Here is a 21,105-nt window from a genome sequence, read left to right on the forward strand (position 1 = left end):
ACCAAAGATAAGACAGGCATTGCTTTGCCCGCATGGAAGTTAGCTCTGAGCTTTAACGTAACAAGGTGTTCAGAATATTATTTGAATGAGAGGTAAAATACTAGTGCCCACTTGCAATGATTGTATAAAAACTGAAGATAATTCTGTACTCTCAAAGTTTGCCAAGTAAGGGAATGTTTTCGTTTGTTTACAAACATACATGCCAAAAGGATAAACCTGTAAATAATATCATCCAGATCATTCACATTAATCTTACCCTTGTTTTGGCATCGATTTTAGCTCCTCGATCAAGTAAGAGTTTGACCATATTAGCATTTCCTCTCTTCGATGCAACATGTAATGGAGTGATATCATTCTGTAGGAGATAAAGCATATAAAGTAAACTTTCAGATGATTCTCCTTTATTACCTCAGCATTGCAATTCATTCACAGAATGAACTAAGATTACTTTACAACCACTGCTGAGACAAATACAGCTTTGTTTCCCCAGGAGGTTAGAAGACTAGAAAGACTATGTATTCATCTACACAGGTGAACCACTGTACTAAAGACCCATACTCCACAAAGCTTTTTCTGAGCTTCACTTGGCAAAGAAATGATCATAAGACAAAACAGATTCCTAGCAATCTGCCCTATTTCAAAAGCAACAATGCGCTCATAAACATTCATTACTTAGCATTACCTGTAAATTCTACAGACATCTAGGGTTCGACAAGGTAAACCCCATAGCAATCACCTCTAACCAACCTGCTCTGGTAAATACTGTGATAGTTACACTTCACATCAGACTGTAAAGTAAATATTTATGCATTTTAATTTTTGTTTCTGAATCATGTTTAGCAGCACAATAGTATGCCACTTTGCTATGCATTGAGGACAATTATATAACACATTCACAGACACTTTTAAACTACATGCAGCTCAGATGTTTCTTTGTGTTTTGGTGGGTTCTCCATATCACGGTCTAGGAAGTCCACATAGTGTGTATATTCAATCAGTTATAGGGCTACGATTTTGTCATGGAAACTGTTAATAAATTTCATGGCAGAGGTGTGAGGAAAAATGATAAGTCAGGAAAAGGGAGGAGGTGGGAGTGGGTAGGAGTCAAACAGCAAGCCTGCCCCACACTCAACCTGCAGCAGCAGCAGCTCCACCTCGCAGCTCCCTGCTCCAGGTGTGAAATGGCCCATATAGTCAGAGTGCCAATCCATAGACAGAGACTGGGCCAGGTCACAACACTTGGAGTAGAGACTGGAGCCCAGACCCCCTCTGGGGTCATGGACTTTATTTAAACTCCCAATTACTGTGAACACTGATCTCTGTGCCACAGTCATAGCCTTAATCATATACACTCAAGTGAACATAAAGAGATTTAATTTGAGAATGTAGCCTCAATAGTAAGATGAATATAATTTTAAAGAATATGATCATCTCTGTTCTGGGGATAACAGCAACAGCTGGCTGTGTAAAACCAACTTCCTGATGACTGAGCAAGAACAGTTAAGTTGTACTGAGAGTATCTGTCCTATGGCTTTATGTACCAGAGATGCACTCAGTGCATTGAATAGCTACAGTATGGTAGATTTGCACAACCCAGCCAACAGACTGCTCAGTATGTGTTTTCTCAAAATAGCAGGTGTGATGAACTAGGAATGTTCTTAATGTTCCCTCTGAATACTGTGTTGGTGCCTCAGTGTCCCCTAGGCAGTTCTTAAGTATCTGGCAGAGCAAAGGGCCAGTGCACCTAAATGCCTGACCCTCTGTCTCCTAGCAACTGATGGCCTGGGCCCCTCCTCTGCAAAGGTGCCAACTGAAGGTGTTGGAGACAAAGAGGTCAGGTGACCTCCTGGCCCGGAAAGGGACTGAGCAGAGAAGGAGGGCTGGAGGGGGTTGTAAGTCAGGAGCTGCTGGGAATGAGAAGTGAAGTCAGACCTGGGGCTGGCTTCACCACGTTCCCCAGAATGGACCCGGCCGATGGGTCCGGTTCGCTGTATCTACAAGCTCTGTTTTAGACCCTGTTCCTGTCATCGAATACCTCTGTTTTACTGGCTGGCTAAGAGTCACGTCTGACTGCAAAGTGGGGATGCAGGACTGTGGCTTCCCCAGAACCCCGCTGGGGTGGGCTCGCTGTGGAACTCACGGAGGGCGCAGATGCTGAATGCTCCAGGAGAAGAACCAGGAGGTGAAGACGTGTGAGCTTCTTGCCCTGAACAAGTCTGCTCCAAGGGAGAGGAGGCTCCCCAAAGTCCTGACTGGCTTTGTGGGGAGCAGCTCCAGAGCATCACCTGGGGACTCCGTGACAGCAGGTGAGTAGAATGACTAGAATACCAGCACAAAAACCAATATTTACAGAATGTGACAAGCTAACTTGTACTTGATTAGTATGTTGAGCTCCTACAACAGCATGCTATGCCTTTGACTTACATAATCCTTCACTGTTAACCGATACCATGGCTATTTTGTACCAGAACGATCACATTAACATTATCACACAGCTAAATTACATTGCTGTACAGTATTATAGATCATTAGAGCATCAAGTCAATTAACCTGCCAGGGCAGAATACAGGTCCCAAGAAAAGGATGTCTCAGATGTTAAATCAATAGTACACTTTGCCTTAGCCTGAAGGCCTAAAAGTAAGCATATATAGCACAATACCCAGGAAATCAATATCTATATTTAAATCAGCTAATTATTATAAGATGCACCCAAACTCAAAAGAATTATTCTGTTATTTATTGGTGATATATAGTGCCATAGACGTACATGATGCTTTATAAAACAGACAAAGATTGAGTCTCTGTCTCAGTAAGTTTAGAATATAAGAGCCTGAGTCTGCAAACACTTAGTACTGGGACTAATCCTTATTGCTGGGCATAGTCTCATTGGGCTGAGTCCTCAGATGTGCTGGGACAGTGCTTGGAGTCCATGAAATGGAGAAGGCAAAGGTATGCTTCCTGTCCAGCCCCCTAGTCCTGGTTCAGCCACTGTAACTTAGAGCAGCCTCAAGACATTTCTAAATTGCATCAGATTTTAACAACCCTCTGAGGCCACTATGCCAGCAGGGATCACTGGAGTGGGGCATGCTCTGACATACTTCATCCAGCCCCCAGCATGCCCTCTATTTCAGCCAAGAATTTCCCTATGCTGAGGGAATCCTTAACTGCCCATTTAGGACAGTATTAAGTCTCCTTTGTGGTGCTGGATCAATCCAAAGGGGAATTAGTGGGTTCAAGAATCTAATCCATTGGCTTCCATGGTACCATACCTGGTAGTAAGTGCTATGTTTGGTACTGTTGGAAGATTGGGCTCAGCGTTAAGATGAGATCACCCCAAGAAGAATATGGGGTGGGGGTGGGAGGGAAGAGTGAAGACTTAGATGATATAACTGTGTGGTCACTTGTGAAGCTAATGCATGCAACTCAGGGTTACATTTTAAAATAATTAATTCCATTTATTTTGGAGATGGGCGTTGAAGACAGTGGATATAATAATGGGTGAATACATCACAGCAGCCAACCACTGGAGGGAACTGTTAGCCTTCAGGGGGGAAAGCTGCCTGGCAGAGAGGACAGAGGAAATGAAAGTGTAGGAATCATTAAGATATTCTTCCTCCTTCCCTCCTCTTCCCAAGAGGAAAGATATCAGTGAGGTGAGAGGGACATAAAAAAGAAACCTCCATCTTCCCACTAAAACTAGCACTTGAGTATCAGGCCTTGTCATAAACAGATGGTAGGAGTTAATGGAGCAGAAGTACTTTATAACTCTTTTGACTGTAAAGGGTTAACAAGTTCAGTAAGCCTGGCTGTCACCTGACCAGAGGACCAATCAGGGGACAGGATACTTTCAAATCTTGAGGGAGGGAAGTTTCTGTGTGTGCTGTTAGAATTTGGTTGTTTTCCACTCTGAGGCGCTCGGGGACAGACGTGCAAACCAGGTTTTCTCCATCTCCCGATACAGGTTCTTATAGATTCCAAATAGGTAATACTAGGTAAGGCGAGTTAGGCCTTTATTTTATTTTCTTTATTGCAAATGTGCATTTGGTGGGAGCAGTTCAAATGTGTATTTGCTGAAAGGATTTAATTTGTACTTGATACTAGGCTTGGGAGGGTCAGTTCCTAGTGTCTATAGCTCGAAAACCCTGTACCTATTCCACTTTTAAATTTACAAAAGAGTAATTTTTTCTGCCTTTAATTAAAATTCTGTTTAAGAACCTGATTGTCTTTTTATTCTGGTGGACCCAGAGACTGGTCTGGATCACGGGGAATTGCGGGAGAAAAGGGAAGGGAGAGAGAAAGGCTAATTTCTCTCTGTGTTAGGATTACTTCTCTCTCAGGGAGAGTCGGAGGGGAGAGAGGAGGAGGAGGGAAGGTGAATTTTCTTCTCTGTATGATTCAAGGATTTGAATCAACAGTGATCTCCAGGTAACCCAGGGGGAAGCCTGGGAGAGCAAGGGTGGGGGGAAGAGTTTACTTTCTATTTGTTAAGATCCAGAGGATCTGGGTCTTGGGGGTCCCCGGGCAAGGTTTTGGGGGGACCAGAGTGTACCAGGCACTGGAATTCCTGGTTGGTGGCAGCGTTACAGTTTCTAAGCTAGTAATCAAGCTTAGAGGAATTCATGCTGGTACTCCATCTTTTGGACGCTAAGGTTCAGAGTGGGGAATTGTACCACGACAGGCCTGAAGAGAAAATATCCTTCACTTGTCCAGTGAAAGTATAATCCAGGTAATGTGAGGCAACATAAAACCTTTCCTACCTGCTGTGATGAGTGTACTGCCAGGTCAAAAGAAGGAATCTCAATACCCTCCACCCAGTCCAAGTGCTGTTAGGACAAAACAATTGACTATACTCATAACATGATTGAACTGGAAGAGAAAACACCTGCTTTATGTATGTGTGAAGAAATCGGGAGAGTATACAAAAAGTCAGGAAAAAAATAGAATTAAGGGTATGTAAAAGCAGCAAAGAGTCCTGTGGCACCTTATAGACTAACAGACATAATAGAGAATGAGCTTTCGTGGGTGCACCCACAAAAGCTCATGCTCCATTACATCTGTTAGTCTATAAGGTGCCACATGACTCTTCGCTGCTTTTACAGATCCAGACTAACACGGATACCCCTCTGATACTTGACAAAATTAAGGGTATGAATCTCATTTACCGCAAAGCCACTTTACACCATTCTGGGCAATGGCCTGAAAGTGAATGTAAATGTAACATGCCCAATTTAAGGCCTGATACAGTGCCAGAATAGTGAAAAACATACTTAGAGCCTGATTCTCAGATACACTACAAGAGAGTCTGGGGGACCTGTGAAAACAAAGGTAAAACAATAAATATACAATCTTTTCTCTTTATGGTAAATTATAACTATATTACCTGACAGAGAAGAAAATACTGCATTTATTTCTGATTCTGTTATCAAACTCATAGCAGAGCCTTTTGTATTGACAAAATGATCATGATTAACTCAAAAATAAAAGAAAGATTTTTTATAAACGACAGAGTCACATTGAGTCCAATCTTGCACCATCTTTGCCAAACTCCTATTAACTCAAATAGTGCAGGATCAGGTCTAAAATGCATATATGAGAGCTGTGACATAACACAGGTTACTTTCACTCTGAAATATTTATACATATGTTCCATTTGTTTGCAATAATAGAAAAAGACCATGCCATTAGTCAAAAATGCATCTAGGTCAAATGCCTCAAATTCCTGACCAACAACATAGTAGATTTTAAAAAGAAGATGTTGCACATCTGCACTCAAGATAGTGAGGTGAGCAAAACCTAAGGAAACTAAGTGGTCTACTGAAACACACTAGCTTGTGAATGATCTAAGTTCAGTTCCTCTTTCCTGGGCTGGTTTAACTGGTCTTCAGTTTAACTGGTTTAACTGGTCTTCAGACTTTGGCTACCATTCCAGAAGACATGCTTCCATGTTGATGCCGCTCGTTAAAAAAAACAATGCGTTAATTAAATTTGTGACTGAGAATTGTATGTCTCTTGCTCTGTATTTTACCCATATATTTCATATTACAGCAGTTTCCAGTGATGACCCAGCACATGTTATTCATTTTAAGAACACTTTCACTGCAGATTTGAAAAAATGCATAGAAGGTACCGATGTGAGATTTCTAAAGACAGCTACAGCACTCGACCCATAGTTTAAGAATCTGAAGCGCCTTCCAAAATCTGAGAGGGACGAGATGTGGAACATGCTTTCAGAAGTCTTAACAGAGCAACACTTAAGTGCAGAAACTACAGAACCCAAATCACTAAAAAAGAAAATAAGTCTTCTGCTGGTGGCATCTGACTCAGATGATGAAAATGAACATATGTCGGTCTGCTCTGCTATGGATCATTATCGAGCAAAACCCGTCATCAGCATGGATGCAATGTCCTCTGGAATGGTGGTCGAAGCATGAAGGAATATATGAATCTTTACCACATATGGCATGCAAATATCTTGCGATGCCGGCTACAGCAATGCCTTGCGAATGCCTGTTCTCATTTTCAGGTAACATTGTAAATAAGAAGTGGGCAACATTATCTCCCACAAATGTAAACAAACTTGTTTGTCTGAACAATTGGCTGAACAAGAACTAGGACTGATTCGACTCATAGGCTCTAAAGTTTTACATTGTTTTATTTTTGAGTGCAGTTATTTTTTGTACATAATTCTACATTTGTAAGTTCAACTTTCATGAAAGAGATTGCACTACAGTACTTGTACTAGGTGAACTGAAAAATACCATTTCTTTTGTTTTTTACAATGCAATATTTGTTGTAAAAATAAATATAAAGTGAGTACTGTACACTTTGTATTCTGTGTTGTAACTGAAAAAAAAGTTACTCACCTTTTTTAACGGTTGTTCTTTGATATGTGTTGCTCATATCCATTCCAATTAGGTGTGTGTGCGCCGTCAGAAAGTTCTTCCCCTAGCAGCATCAGTCGGGTTAGCTATGGAGCCCCCTGGAGTGGAGCCTCCATGGCACTCAATATAGGATCCTACTGAGCCAGCATCCCCTCAATTCCTTCTTGTTAGCTACTCTGACAGAGGGGAATGGGGGCAGGTTTGGAATGGATATGAGAAACACATCTTGAAGAACAACAGTTACAAAAGGTGAGTAACTGTTTTTTCTTCTTTGAGTGATTGCTCATATCGATTCCAATTAGGTTACTCTCAAGCCTTACCTAGGCAGTGGGGTCAGAGTTAAGCAGTGCTGATTGTAGCCCTGCTCTACCAAGAGCCACGTCATCCCTGGCATGCAGGGTGATGGCATAATACGAGGTGAAGGTATGCACCCAGGACCAAGTCGCCAGCCTGCAGATTTATTGGATCAGCTCTTGGGCCAGGGACTCTGACGACGAGGCCTGGGCCCTAGTGGAGTGTGGGGTAAGAGCTGGAGTCGACATCCCAGCCAGCTCATAGCAAGTGCAGATGCAGGACTTGATCCAGGAGGATATTCTTTGACAGGAGACCGGGAGGCCTTTCATCCGGTCTGCTACTGCTACCAATAGCTGAGTTGATTTCCTGAATGGCTTAGAGTGCTTAATGTAAAATCTAGGGCTCTGCAGACATTGAGGGAATGCAGCCACTGCTCTCAGGGACCAGCATGAGGTTTCGGGAAAAAGATAGGCAGGAAAATGTCCTGGCTGGTGTGAAAGCTCGACACCACCTTGGGGAGGAAGACCGGGCGCAGTTTGAGTTGCACATTATCCCTATGGAAGACTGTGTAAGGTGGTTCCAAGGTGAGGGCCTTCAGCTCAGAAACTCATCTTGCGGATGTAATAGCTACCAGGAAAGCCATCTTCCAGGAGAGATACAGGAGGAAGTACGTGGCCAGCGGCTAAAACGGGGGCCCCATGAGCCTCGAAAGAACCAGGTTAAGAACCCATGCAGGGATAGGCTGAGGGATCTGAGAGTATAGATGGTCCAAGCCTTTGAGAAAGCAACCAACCATAGGGTTGGCGAAGACGGAGCAGCCAGACACGCCCAGATGGAACGCCGAGATGGCAGCAAGGTGAACCCTTAAGGAGGACGCTGCCAGGCCTTGCTGTTTCAGCTGCAGGAGGTACTCAAAAATGAGGGGTACTGGCGCCTGGATGGAGGGTGTGCAGTGCTGGTCACATCAACATGAAAATATTTTCCACTTCACCAGATATGTGGCTCTAGTAGAGGGCTTCTTGCTGCCCAGTAGGACCTGTCTTACTTGGTCCGATCACAGAAGCCCGTGCGGTTCAGCTTCCAAGCTGTGAGGTGGAGGGAATGTAGGTCAGGATGACAGAGGCAACTGTGGTCCTGAGTGAGTAAGTCAGAAAGGAGAGGCAACGTGACCAGTACGTCCACCGAGAGCTCCAGCATCATCGTGTACCAGTGCTGGTGAGGCCATGTTGGAGCTATCAGGATTACCTCTCCCTCCTCCCTGCGGATTTTGAGCAGGACTTTGTGCACAAGAGGGAACAGAGGAAAGGCGTAGAGCAGGAGACCTGGCAGTTACAGGGAGAAACAGGCCTCCCTTTGCTTATTGATGTAAAACATGGCTGTGGTGTCATCTGTAGCAGGGCAGCAGGAACATGTCCGTGAGGGAGCCCGGGCTGCGAGCCTGGAAGGAGCAGAACACTGTTGCATTGGGTGGCAAACAGGTCGACCTGGGGAAACCCCCACCTTTGGAAGATGGGGTGAATGACATCGGTCGGAGAGACCACTCGTGTGAAGTGATCTGTCAGCGTGTTCTGGATCCCTGGAAGAAAGAATGCTATGAGGTGAATGGAGTGGGCTATGAAGAACTCCCACAGTCGAATGGCTTCCTGGCAGAGGGAGGAGGAATGGGCCCCCTTTGCTTGTTGATGTAAAATATGGCTGTGGTGCTGTCCATTAGACCCGCCACGCAGCAGTTGGACCTGGAAGGCTTGGCAAGCCAAGAGCACTGCCATTAGCTTCCTGATATTGACACGGAGGAAGAGCTCATTCTGTGACCACAGGCTTTGGGTCTGGAGGTTCTCCAGATGTGCCCCCAATCCTAGAGCTGACGTGTCCATAACCAGGGAAAAGAAGGGCTGTGGAAGGGGACTCCCCTGCACACTGCTTGGGGGTTAAGCCACCAGCGAAGGGAGGAGAGGATATGTTCTGGTACCATGCCCACTGAATTCAAGCTGTCGCGCCCCGGACAGTAGGCTGAGGCGAGCCATGCCTGCAGAGGCCTGAGTCGGAACCTGGCATGCTGAGACACCTACGTGCAAGAAGCCATATGGAGGAGACTCATGCAACCTCTTGCTGTCAAGGTCAGGAATTACTGAAGGCCCTGAATGATGCCTGCGATAGCTCGGAAATGGGACTCCGGCAGGCAGGCCCAAGCCTTAACGGAATCCAGCACTGCCCCAATGAATTCTATCCTTTGGGTCAGTTCTAGGGTTGACTTCTCCAAATGGCTGGGTCTCCTCCTCAAGATGAACGTACACCTCACCAGGTGGAGTTGGGACTACACTTGCTCTTTGGTGCAGTTGCAAAGTAGCCAGTCATCGAGGTAGGGATATACTTGCACCTGCCATCGATGGAGGAAAGCAGCCATGACTGACATGCATTTGGTGAACAGCTGGGGGGCAACTGAAAGGCCGAAGGGAAAGGCCGTAAACTGGTAGTGTTCATGGTTGACCAAGAAGTTCAGAAAGCGCCTGTGCACCAGATGAATTGCTCTGTGGAAGCATGCGTCCTCAGGGGCGGCTCCAGGCCCCAGCACGCCAAGCGTGTGCTTGGGGCTGCAAGCCATGGGGGGCGCTCTGCCGGCGCCACGAGGGCGGCAGGCAGGCTGCCTTCGGAGGCTTACCTGCTGAGGGTCTGCTGGTCCCGCAGCTTCGGGGGACCTCCTGCAGGCTTGCCTGCAGACGGTCCGCTGGTCCCGCAACTTCGGCGGACCTCCTGCAGGCGTGCCTGCAGAGGGTCCGCTGGTCCCACAGCTTCGGCGGACCTCCTGCAAGCCGCCGAAGGCAGCCTGCCTGCTGTGCTTGGGGCTGCAAAATGCCTAAAGCTGCCCCAACGTGTTCTTCATATCAAGGGCGGCATACTAGCCTCCAGGATCCAGAGAGGGGATAATAGTGCCTAGGGAGACAATGCGGAACTTCAGCTTTACCATGAAGTTGTTGAGCCTGCGCAGGTCCAGAATGGGCCTGAGGCCCACTTTAGCCTTGGGGATTAGGAAATAATGGGAGTAGAACCCTTTGCCCCTTGGCTCCCATGGAACCTCCTCTACTGCTCCCATGGCAAGGAGCCCCTGAACTTCCTGAATAAGGAGTTGCTTGTGAGAGGGGTCCCTGAAGAGGGATGGGGAAGGGGGGTGAGAGGGTGCGTAGGAGCGGAACTGGTGCGCGTATCCCATTTCCACCATGCGAGGGACCCAGGGTCTGAGGTTATTTGGGACCACGCATGGTGGAAGTGGATAAACGATTCAAAAAGGGCGGGGAAGGATCCAGGGTTGAGTCCAGTATGCTGTCCTTGGGCGTCCCTCCAAAAGGCCTGTTTGGAGCCCGACGATGGTTTGGTCAGGCCCTGGCCTTGTCCCAACGGGGGGGTTGGAAGGCTTCCTTCTGCCATTCCGTCCCCTCCACCAGTAGAAGTCCTGCTCAGTTGTGGAGGGTAGGAGTGTTGTTGCAGCTGCCGGGGCTTGAAGTGCTTCCGCTGGATTGTCGGGGGGTGCATACCCAGGGACTTCATAGTCACCCTTGAATCCTTAAGTCTCTGCAGCCGAGAGTCCGTCTGTTCCACAAACAAGCCCTCCCTGTCAAAGGGCAGGTTCTGCAGTGTCTACTTTACCTCAAGTGGTAGGCCTGAGGCTTGTAACGATGAGGTGTGCCTCATGGCAGTGTCCAAGGACAAGGTATGCGCTGCTGAGTCTGCAGCATTCAGTGAGGCCTTCAACGAGGACCGTGCACCGTCTTGTCCTCATCAACAAGAGGCCCAAATTCCTCCCTGGACTCAGGTGGCACAAGTTCCTTGAACTTGAGCATTGAGTTCCAGGAGTTGAAGTTATAACGGCTCAGGAGTGCCTGCTGGTTAGAAATCCTGAGCTGGAGCTGCGCTTGTGGAGTACACCTTGAGGACCAACAAGTTCAGCCGCATGGCTTCTTTTGACTTGAGCGCTGGAGCCTGCTGTCCCTGACTCTCTCTCTCATTCACAGCTGCAATCACCAGTGAGCAGGGTTGAGGGTGCGTGAAGAGATAGTCATACCCCTTTGAGGGCACGAAGTACTTGCATTCAACCCCTTTGGCCGTAGGGGGAATGAAGGTCGGGGTCTGCCAGATGGTTTTGGCATTGGCCTGAATGGTCTTGATGAGCAGCAGGGCCACCCTTGACAAATCTTCCGGGGCCAAAATGTCTACCACTGGATCCAATTCTACCACTTCCTCAGCCTGCAGGCCCACTTTGTGCACCACTCTGCGCAGAAGGTCCTGGTGTGTGTGCCTGTTATGGCCTTTCCCCCATATCAGGGTGTCCATAGTCTGAATGGCCCCAGTCCTGCTCCGAATACAGAGATCCCATTTCTGAGCCTGAGGAACGGGATTGGGAATGTGAGGACCAGGGTGGTGCCGTGCAGACCTGCTCTAGCGAGCGGCACTGAGAAACTGGAGAGCAGCATTGTGAGGCTGCGGAGTGGTGCCATGACATGGTGCGGTGCCGGGACCTTGAGTGGTACCACGACCTGGAGCTGTGCCTAGATAGTGAATGGTGTTGTGACCGGTACTGAGTTCTGGACCTGCTCCATAAAGGTGACTGTCGTATGGAGCGGTGCTGTGACTAGGAACAATGACACAACTGGGAGCAGTGCCATGAGTGCGACGAGCGCCACAACAGGGACCGATGCCAGGACCTTGAACAGTGCCAAGATTCAACTGACTATGCCAATGGTGCAGATGGTTGGATCAATGCGGGCTTGCCTTGAGATGGTGCCACATGCTGAGGCACTGGAGACTTGGTGTGGACCAGAGGAGACCCCGGTGCCGTCATGGTGATGAGGTCCCTTGCAGCCACAAAGGTGTCCGGAGTGGATGGCATCTGCACTTCCACGATGCTGTGGGTTGGGGAGTCCAACGGCACTGGACTCGACGGTTCCCCTTGTGAGGCCGAAGTTGATGGTGCTGCATCCAAAGCCTTAGTGCCCGGGCGCTTATCTCTGGGCCACGCCCTATTGGCTTGCTCCAGGGTGGGTGGGTTTCAGCACAGGAGAACCACTCTTCTCCTGCTTCCGGTGCCGCTTCAGTGCTGGGGAGTAGGAGCAATGCTGGGCCAAAGCCGCTGGTTTCAGTGCTGGGGACCGGTGGAGCCGCAGGTCTCGGCCAAAGTCCATCCACAGTGCTGCTTCCACCACTGCTGCTGGGGCGCTACGTACCGAAGAACTCTGTGCCAGGTCCTGCTGTGCCGAAGGAAGCTGGTGTCCAAGTGCCACCTCCATAAGGAGCTGCTTAAGACAAAAGTCCTGCACCTTCTTGGTCCTAGGATGAAACCCCTTGTAGATCGTGCACTTTTTGGCTTGGTGAGCCTCCCCCAGACACTTCAGATAAGAGTCATGGAGGTCACCCATTGGCATGGGCTTGGAGCATGATCTGCAGGGTTTGAATCCCAGGGACTTGGGCATGAGAGCCCTCCCAAGGGAAAACAGTCAGGGCACAGGGAGACCCCCCAAATCAACTGCTACTAACTACAACAAAAACAAAAAGAAAACTACAAGAAAGAACAAGAAAAACTACTATGAGAATCAAGCTAGGGAAATGTGGAGAACTTGCTAAGCAAGACACCACAGTTCCAATGACCATCATGGGAGGCGCGACTCCAGGGGGCTCCACAGCCGACCCAACGGATGCTGCTAGGGGAAAAACTTTCTGATGACCATGCACGCGGCATGTGCGCACACCTAACTGGAACTGATATGAGCAATCACTCGAAGAAGAATCAATGTATCTGAAAATGCGGAAAACATACAAAATATTTAAATAAATGGGATTATATTATTGATTAACCACGATTAATTTTTTTAATTGCTTGAGAGCCCTAATTTTTTTTTCAAATCCAATTTGCTATCAAAATATTAGAATGAGTTTGGATTTTAATAAGACCCTCTTTTTTCTTCCGGATTGAGAGCAGGTTCTAAGAAGGGTTTAATATTGCCATTGGAGGGATGCATGAAAGAACAGCTGATGACCGCCAGACTGTCATGTCAGGAATTTACTATAGAACTAGGAGAAATCCCCTTTCTCCTTGTCACTACAGATACTATGAGAAGTATTACTAAATTTCTAGCTTTTGTGTATTTAAGTTCTCAGCCATAACATTGCACAATATATTTTTTCTGCCAGTGAAATATTTTATTTATCTATACAACTATATGGCTACATATATACACTGTACAATGTCCACTATGAAAATCCAATATTCACTACCCCAGGAATCTTCCTTTGTTTAGAATTTTGAGATGCCACAGTACCACCGTCATTGCAGAGGACTAAATCTTATATTTTTTCATGGCACCCAACATGCATGCACAGACTGCAGTGGAATAGACTGATTCTTTTGAAATGAGAAAATGATATATATTTTCCTCTTCCCCAGGAACCTCAAAAGTAGACCAGAATTCTTAAGCTTTTTTCTCAGTTTTATGTAATACCTGGCCTATTTAAGAATTCTTTCTTTGGTCTCAAAATGCATGAAATAAAAATGTCATAGAAGAAAAGGAGAGTATGCTACTGCAAAGGACAATTATGCAATAGAAAAAACAAATAATAAGGAAAACAACAGGTTCTCTTGTCATGTTTCTGACGATATTTTAATAGTATTCTGCTACTCAGCAGTATGGTTATCAGTATTGCATGTTGCCTATATAACCCACTTCAAAACACTAAAATATGAGTGTTTATTATGAGGACATATAACGGACCTCAGTTTTCCTTAGATCATTTGCACTGTTTGGAGTTCTGACTGAAACAGCAAAAAAAAAGAGAGCGAAACAGTATGAAACTGCAAATGCACTACATTCCAGTTACAGATGAAGAATTTTTCTTTCGTCATCAAGAATTGCCTCTGCAGATTCCCCATTCTCATAACACTGCTGAGCAATTACAGTCCCTAGTGGAGGGTTGAAGATTGCTTATTTAAATGAAGGCTGATCTCTTGAAAAAAGTATCAGTTATCTCCTAAATTTAGAGCCTTGAGTGAAAGTGTGACTGAGCTCCATGAGGCAGCTTTACAGAAGTCAGAGGTACAGACATTCATTCCTCAATCACATAAGGAAATCTAACATAGACCTAACGGGATAGACTCACCTTCTTGGCCACAACAGGACTGAATACAGAGTTTAATCCATTTACACAATCCCTAAACAGAGACTGACTCCCCCATGGACTTGTGTCGGAAATGCTACAAACAACCTTGGAGACTTGTCACTCAGTGTACCCTATTTATATCCAACTTATGCAGCCTGCCTTCCCCTTCTAAACTCTAATGTTTCAGGAAGGAGACAGGGAGGCTTATACACTGATTAAGACATGACTAATTCAGAGAGTACATCAGGGAAAAATTTAGGGTGATGGCTCAACATGACTTTATACTAATGGAAGCCTGAGAATTGAGGATGGACTATATGTAGCTGTATTTCACTCACCCTCCTAGGTTATGAAAGAGCTATGAGGAATATCACTTCAAGGGAGATGTTCTAAAGGAAACATTTCCCATGGACTCAAAGTAAGATTCTTGTAAGACCCAGAAAGGTGGAGTGGTGACATGGGTCCCCTAAGTAAACTCTTCATTCTCACATGAATTCATTGCCCTTAGGTAAAAGAATCATAAACTGCTATGGATGGAAGGTGAATGTTAATAGTAACAGAGCAAATCCTTATTTTCTTAAGAGAGCAAACAGTTCAGAATACTAGGAATTGAAGAAGCTATAAAATATGTCTCTGCATTCGGCCCATATGACAAAGACTCTCTAGTTTAGTATGTGTCCTACTTGTAGAAGTCTTCCTTTACTCCAAGCAAACTTGCCACAGTTTGTCTAAGTATTCAAGATGTGTACCTACCACGGTGCTAAGATTCACATTGCTAGGAGTGGTGGTTCTGGGACTGGATGAAGACTGACCCTGTTTCTGACATACAAAGTCCACAGATGATGAAAAAAAGAATGATGGTCTGATGCACTGACTAAGAGATTTGAATATCAAAACCGGAGAGCCTGTGTTGTATCTATGAATCCATGCTTCACCTTTCTGGTGATTCCAGGAAACAGAGGAATCAGTTAGAAGGTACACATCACTCCACTCCATGACGAATGCATCTGTCACAAGCCTGCCACTCAATAATTATACAAAAGACATCTGATATTGTCCTGGAGGCAAACAGATTAAGAACCTGTGATGGTCCCTTTCCAGAATATTGCATTCACCAACAAAGTTTTCAAATGCCACTGATATTTGCTCTGATGACTGAAATTCAGGTAATCTAAAGACAGTTGTTTCTCTCTGCCAAGCAAATGATGAACTATGAAGCAGTCCCAAAGTTAACTTGTCATGGCTACACTGGGGCAGGTGCACAGGGGTCCACTGGAAGTTCTAGCTGGGATCCATGGATGCAACTATACTCACAGAAATCAGGCCTAAAATGTTCACTTCTCACATGGGTGAGGGCACTGTGGCGTCCCCAAGCCCCACACCACGTGATGGAATCCACAGAAGCTCCTCTCAGGGCCAGGGATTGCCATGAAACCTTGAGCCAGGGGAAGGGCAAGCTTGGCTGTTCTTTTGGTCCAGCCTGGCGGGGAGCTGCAGTGCAGGAGCAGGAGCCTGTGCCACCACCACTCAGGCAGAGGTACCTGGTCTGTGTACTCCTGCCCACTCCAGCCTGCGATGGCAAGTGCCTCCTGGGTGCCCCAGGAGGGGAAGGAGAGAGGTCTGGATATGGAGCTTAGAGGGAGGGGATGGGGAGGAGGAGTAACTATGGGGCACAGAGGAGAGGACCCTAAATCCCTTCCTCCAAGGAAACTTTGAAACAGCAAGGAAGGCTAAGGTAAGGAGCAGGGCAGGTAAGACATGGACTCCTGGGAGGGGATAGTAGAGGGTCTCCCTCAAGGGCTGAAATCCTGGGAACAGGCCAGAAAAATGGACCTACAGCAGATAGTTCATGAGTTTACAGAATGAAAGTCTTGCAAAATGTGATTCAAATAGGAGAGGAGAAAATGTCAGTATTATATGTTGCACTATATTGTTTCACTGACATTCACATTTTGAGAATTATTATCAAGTACTGAACAGTTGAATTGGCAGGTGTGGTACTATAAATAAGTGAAACACTCATTAAAATTTGAGGGAGGGGGCCCACAATCAAAACCTGCACAGGGTCCCATATTCAGTTCTTCCACCATTGCTTGGCTACATATAAGAAGGGAGCAAGTCAGCCTCCTCTCTTTGGCAGTTAAGTAATATTTTGGGGCTTCACAGCCTGGCAGGCTCCTACGCCTTCAGCCTTTTATGTAAGAAAGGAAAATTCTTAATATTTGGTGTATGGCTTGAAGCTCCAGTGAAGTCTGGATTCCCTGAGCTTCAATAGGCCACAAGAGTCAAAACTGTCCAGAACATTCCCCCAGTTCAGGTTTTACTCAGGTTATCACTACATATTGACATGGTTGGCAGAATGGAAATCCTCAAAGGACTTTGTCAAACAGATGAGAGCTTATAGAATTTGTTGAGTCACAGCCAGCAATGCTAGCAACCTGTCTCCTCCTGAGCTATATCCTGTAAATTGGACAAGGTTGCGAAGACCTCATCCTCAGGATGACGAATGAAGTCATAGATAATGAATGCAGGAACTCAGAAAAGATTGGGCAAAGCTCTCTTATTAAAGGGCTAGTCCAGGAACTTTTCTATTGGTATATGAAAGCCTTTCATCGAGTCATTTTCTGCACTGAGTTGAAGATGGACATTTCCTGGTTGAACCTGAGGCCCAGACTCCTGAACAATAGCCAGATTATATCCAGGAAAGAAGAACATGGACTGGAAGCCATGATTAGACAGGAAACCCAGGGAGACATGAACGACTTGATCTCTTAGTTGGACCACCACTATAACCAGGTCTCCAATGGCGGCATGACCAATAATGACTCTCCGTATCACCATATAAACTTTTAATCTAGATGGGCTATGTGCTCTACAAACATAAAAGAAAGCACAGTCCCTGCCCTAAAGAGTTAATATTAGCTTTCTTTAGTCTAATACGGCATGGAAATCTTGTGTCTTTAAGACTAGGAAGCACTGGGAATAAAAATCCAGCTCTCCCTGAAAAGGATGGGAAAGGAGCAAAAGGAGGAGGCATGGATAGGAACTGAATGAAATAATCCTTCCATTCTATATCCTGTATGGTGTGGGGCTCTCAAACTTTCAAGCAAAACAGCTGCCTGGTATTGGATGTTGCAGGTGGAGCCATAATTGAGAGAAACTGGTTTCTCTCATTGCTTGCAACACCTGTGAAGTTTCACTTATTATGGATGTCTGAACAGGCCTTTCTGAGGTGCCTGATGTCTCAAGAACTGCCCTAATGTGAGTAGGCAATGTTATCTGAAGGAAATTTCCTGAAGGAAGACTAAAGAAGATAGAGAATGGTGCAGTTATGTGGTCTCCTTGACTCTCTCAAGAATCCCCTCTGTCTTCGGGCTTAAAAAGTCCCGTTTCCTTCAAAAGCAGGTCAAACACCTGGCATGAACCCTTTGTGATGGGCCAGAGCTCCAAAACCATCAGCAGCAGTGGGAAATGTGTTTTACCACACATTTGGTCATGGTATCGAGCACTCTGTAGACCACTTGACGGGAATGCCTGGAGACATCCCAGCCCTCCATCTTGATAGATTTCATTTCACCATATTAATCAGATAGATGGCTTAGGAGGCTGAAAAGCATACATCAGCTATAAAAACTCTAGCTGGACATTGGTGTTCGAAAACAGGGAATTCAAAGGCCTAGAGTGGCTGATGAATAGGCTTCTGAAAAAAAATAAAAAAAGAATCTGTACTGATGTAGCATTTGACAAAGATAATCATTTCTCTTAGCCACAGAGAAGGACTGAAGCAGATGTGAACCACAGGTCTTTTGGTGGTTCTTCAAATTCTTTACTTTTGTTTTACCACCAAATTTGGAACATCAAAGGCCACTGCCAAATGAGATAATGGGTCTTGGGAATTGTTTACAATCATCAGGAAGAGAAATACAGATTGCTATCACATGTTCAACTGGCTAAGAAAACGAAGGAGGATGACTTCTGAGTCCCTCAAAAATATTCTATGTTCTCTTCCTCTTCTTTAGACAGCACAAGATTATCATCTTCTCAGTTAAACACTGAAGGGAAGCAGGCTGAGGAGATGCGGACTCAATAGTGAAGTACAGTGCACTTGTGTGCAAATATCTTATTTGCAATGGCCCTTAGATGGATGGAGATATGACGACTATTGTTTCATGGGCCAAAATGCACGAGGTCCATAAGGCTTAGAAGCTTCTGGTGATATTACTGAAGATATTAAGACTACACCTCCCCAGAGTGATCCAGGGAGCTTGTGTCTGAGGTGCCAAAAGATCTAGAATGGGCCCTTCTCATCTCAGATTGGCAGGGATCTGAGAATTGCCAAGATGAGCCCCGGGTACTATCTCAGTTTAAATTGAGACTATCCATGGAGACCCCCAGATCTGAGCCTCTGCAACAGAGGCAGAAGGAATCAGATGAGATATGGAATTGATTGTACTGGAAAGTTCTCGAGAAAATCTCCCACTGGTCCACAGTGGCTGATGGAATCCCGTCTCCCTGAGCCCCAGTCAGGACTGAGGCAACACATAGATATGAGGGAGCTGCTGGAGCTCAAAGTCCAAAGTCACACCTCATCAACCATCAGATTTAAAGAGTCTGAAACTGAAGCAGATTCAGGTCCAATTCTCAATTTCCATAGCCCACTCAGAGCCAATAAGTGCCCAGATCTCCAGAGGCTATAACACCTGTAAGAGGCCCTGGATCTATGCCTATTCTTCTTAAGTGCAGAGAAAAGTGGGAAGCATAGCTGAGAGACAGAAAGGTGTTGGCTGGCAAGGGGTGAGGACAGCAGCTGCTGCCTTGCTTCACAAGGGACACTGCTACTGACAGTACAGCAACACTGCTATAGCTACAGAGGTCTTAGCCTTCTATGCACACAACAAAAACTTTTGTCCGGCCCTTATCTTCTCCCATCATCATTTTTACAACTTCCTGTTCTCTGGCCTCCCTAACACCCACGTTGCCTCCCTTCAAGCCATTAAAAACACCACTGCTACAATCCTCTTTCTTGCCCATTATTCTAGCCAAGTCCTTCCCCTTCCTAAAGGCCTCCACTTCCTTTTATACCACCTCAGATTCAAGCTTCTTGCCCTCACCCTCCAGGCCCTTCATAGCTCTCACCTACCCTTCTTTGTCCAGTCTTTTCCCACTTCCTTGCCGCAAAATATATTAGCTACCCTTGACTGCCCATTTAGCCACTTCTCCCACATCTGTCTCTGCACCTTCTGTCACACTGCCCCCTGTTCATAAATGACCTCTGAGAATTGATTCATAAGGTCACCCCCTTACACCTCCAAATACCTCTTCAAAACTCTCTGCTTCCATAATGCCTACAAGACACTACTAATTATGGTTAGGGTGAAGGGCAGCCAAGTATAACTGATGAATAAGTATATAAAATGGCAGATTTTCAAAGGCACAAGGGCATCTAGGCACCTACTTCTCATTGGGTGTCTAACTGCTCTTTCTACCTTTGAAAATCTCCATATGATATATAAAAAAGCTTGCATGTATTTTGATTGCACCCCCTCCCACACCCTCAGTATGTTGCTTGTCTTCTTAGATTGTAAGATCTTCAAGATTGGGTCTTTTATTCTTGTATGTGTGGCACCCAGAATATTATGGGTGCTATCTGAATAAAAACAACAATAAAAGATGCCCATTGCCCAGGTAACAGTGAGGCAACTAGTGTGTACAGGTAATTTTTGTAACCCTTTGAAGTCTGGCAGCGTAGTAGGCAGAGTATCAAGCTAGGGCTACTATTGCCTAGTGCTCAGGTCTGTAAAATATTCTTTGCATATAATGATTGCTTCATTTGTCTATACAATCATTGCTGTACCAGTACCCACCTCATCTCTCTGCAAAGCATTTTCGCTACCCGCAGTATGAAAAGTACAAAAAAGCAAACTCAAGTCTACATTGTTATTTACTCTACGATGGCTTCTGTCACTGCCAAGTTTTCTAGATTTTACAGCCAGACTACAACTACAACTACAAAAAGGTGATTAGAGATGTGTCCTGCTGATGCCCCTGCCCAGCTTCATAAACACAAGAAGCAGTTCAAGGCTCCGAGTCACTCAGTCAGCCCCACTGTTCTTCCAGGCAGACATCCGCGTGTCAGCACTTCAGTTAATTGAATAGCGTGCTTGCTTTTGTGCTCATGACAACGGCAGATAGGAGAGAACATGGAACTTCAGAAGACTGAGGGTTTTTTCTTCCTGCTTTTGATCTGCTCCTTGATCACTGTCCCTAATCCAAAACTGATTTGCTGAGGCATAAGATCTATGATTATTTTAATATATCAGGCCTTGTATGAGACTGGCTATCCCTCCCCTGGTTTCTGAAATAGGACAGGGTTGACCTCAGGCCTCTCCTTCCCTTCCCCCTTTAATTAGCACTTGTCAAATATTTGAGACTGAGCTTCATGAAAGCTTTAAATTTCCTAATACTGCAGTTAATTTTAGTAAATTTAGTGGTCATGAAAATAAGAGACCAATATTACTAGTGAAAGCCATGGGTAAAATGGTTAGCAGCTTGCAGGCTTCCAAGAAACCTTTACAAACACATCTTAATCTTAGCCTGTGAACATCCTGTTTTCCAATCTTGGGCCTCTCCTAAGCCGATATTGTAAATTACTGTTAATGATGGAATGTTCTAGTGATGTGGAAAACAGTCATGAGGTTGGGCCAGAGACTACTGAGTTCATTCATGACCTGTGTTAGAGTTGACCTTTCACATTTAATACTGCACTATGAGCTTGACTCGGTACCCC

General features: G+C 45.6%; 1 protein-coding gene across 1 annotated transcript in view; it reads right to left on the reverse strand.

The window, feature by feature from the left end:
• The window catches only part of ANK3 (ankyrin 3), a 548,067-nt gene that overhangs the window by 420,686 nt on the left and 106,276 nt on the right, over positions 1-21,105 (reverse strand). The window contains exon 9 of the mRNA XM_032786555.2: positions 257-355. Coding sequence (XP_032642446.1) covers positions 257-355 — 99 coding nt within the window. The remainder of the gene's footprint in view (positions 1-256; positions 356-21,105) is intronic.

Source organism: Chelonoidis abingdonii, chromosome 15 (assembly GCF_003597395.2).
Source record: "Chelonoidis abingdonii isolate Lonesome George chromosome 15, CheloAbing_2.0, whole genome shotgun sequence".
In the NCBI taxonomy this organism is placed as follows: domain Eukaryota; kingdom Metazoa; phylum Chordata; order Testudines; family Testudinidae; genus Chelonoidis; species Chelonoidis abingdonii.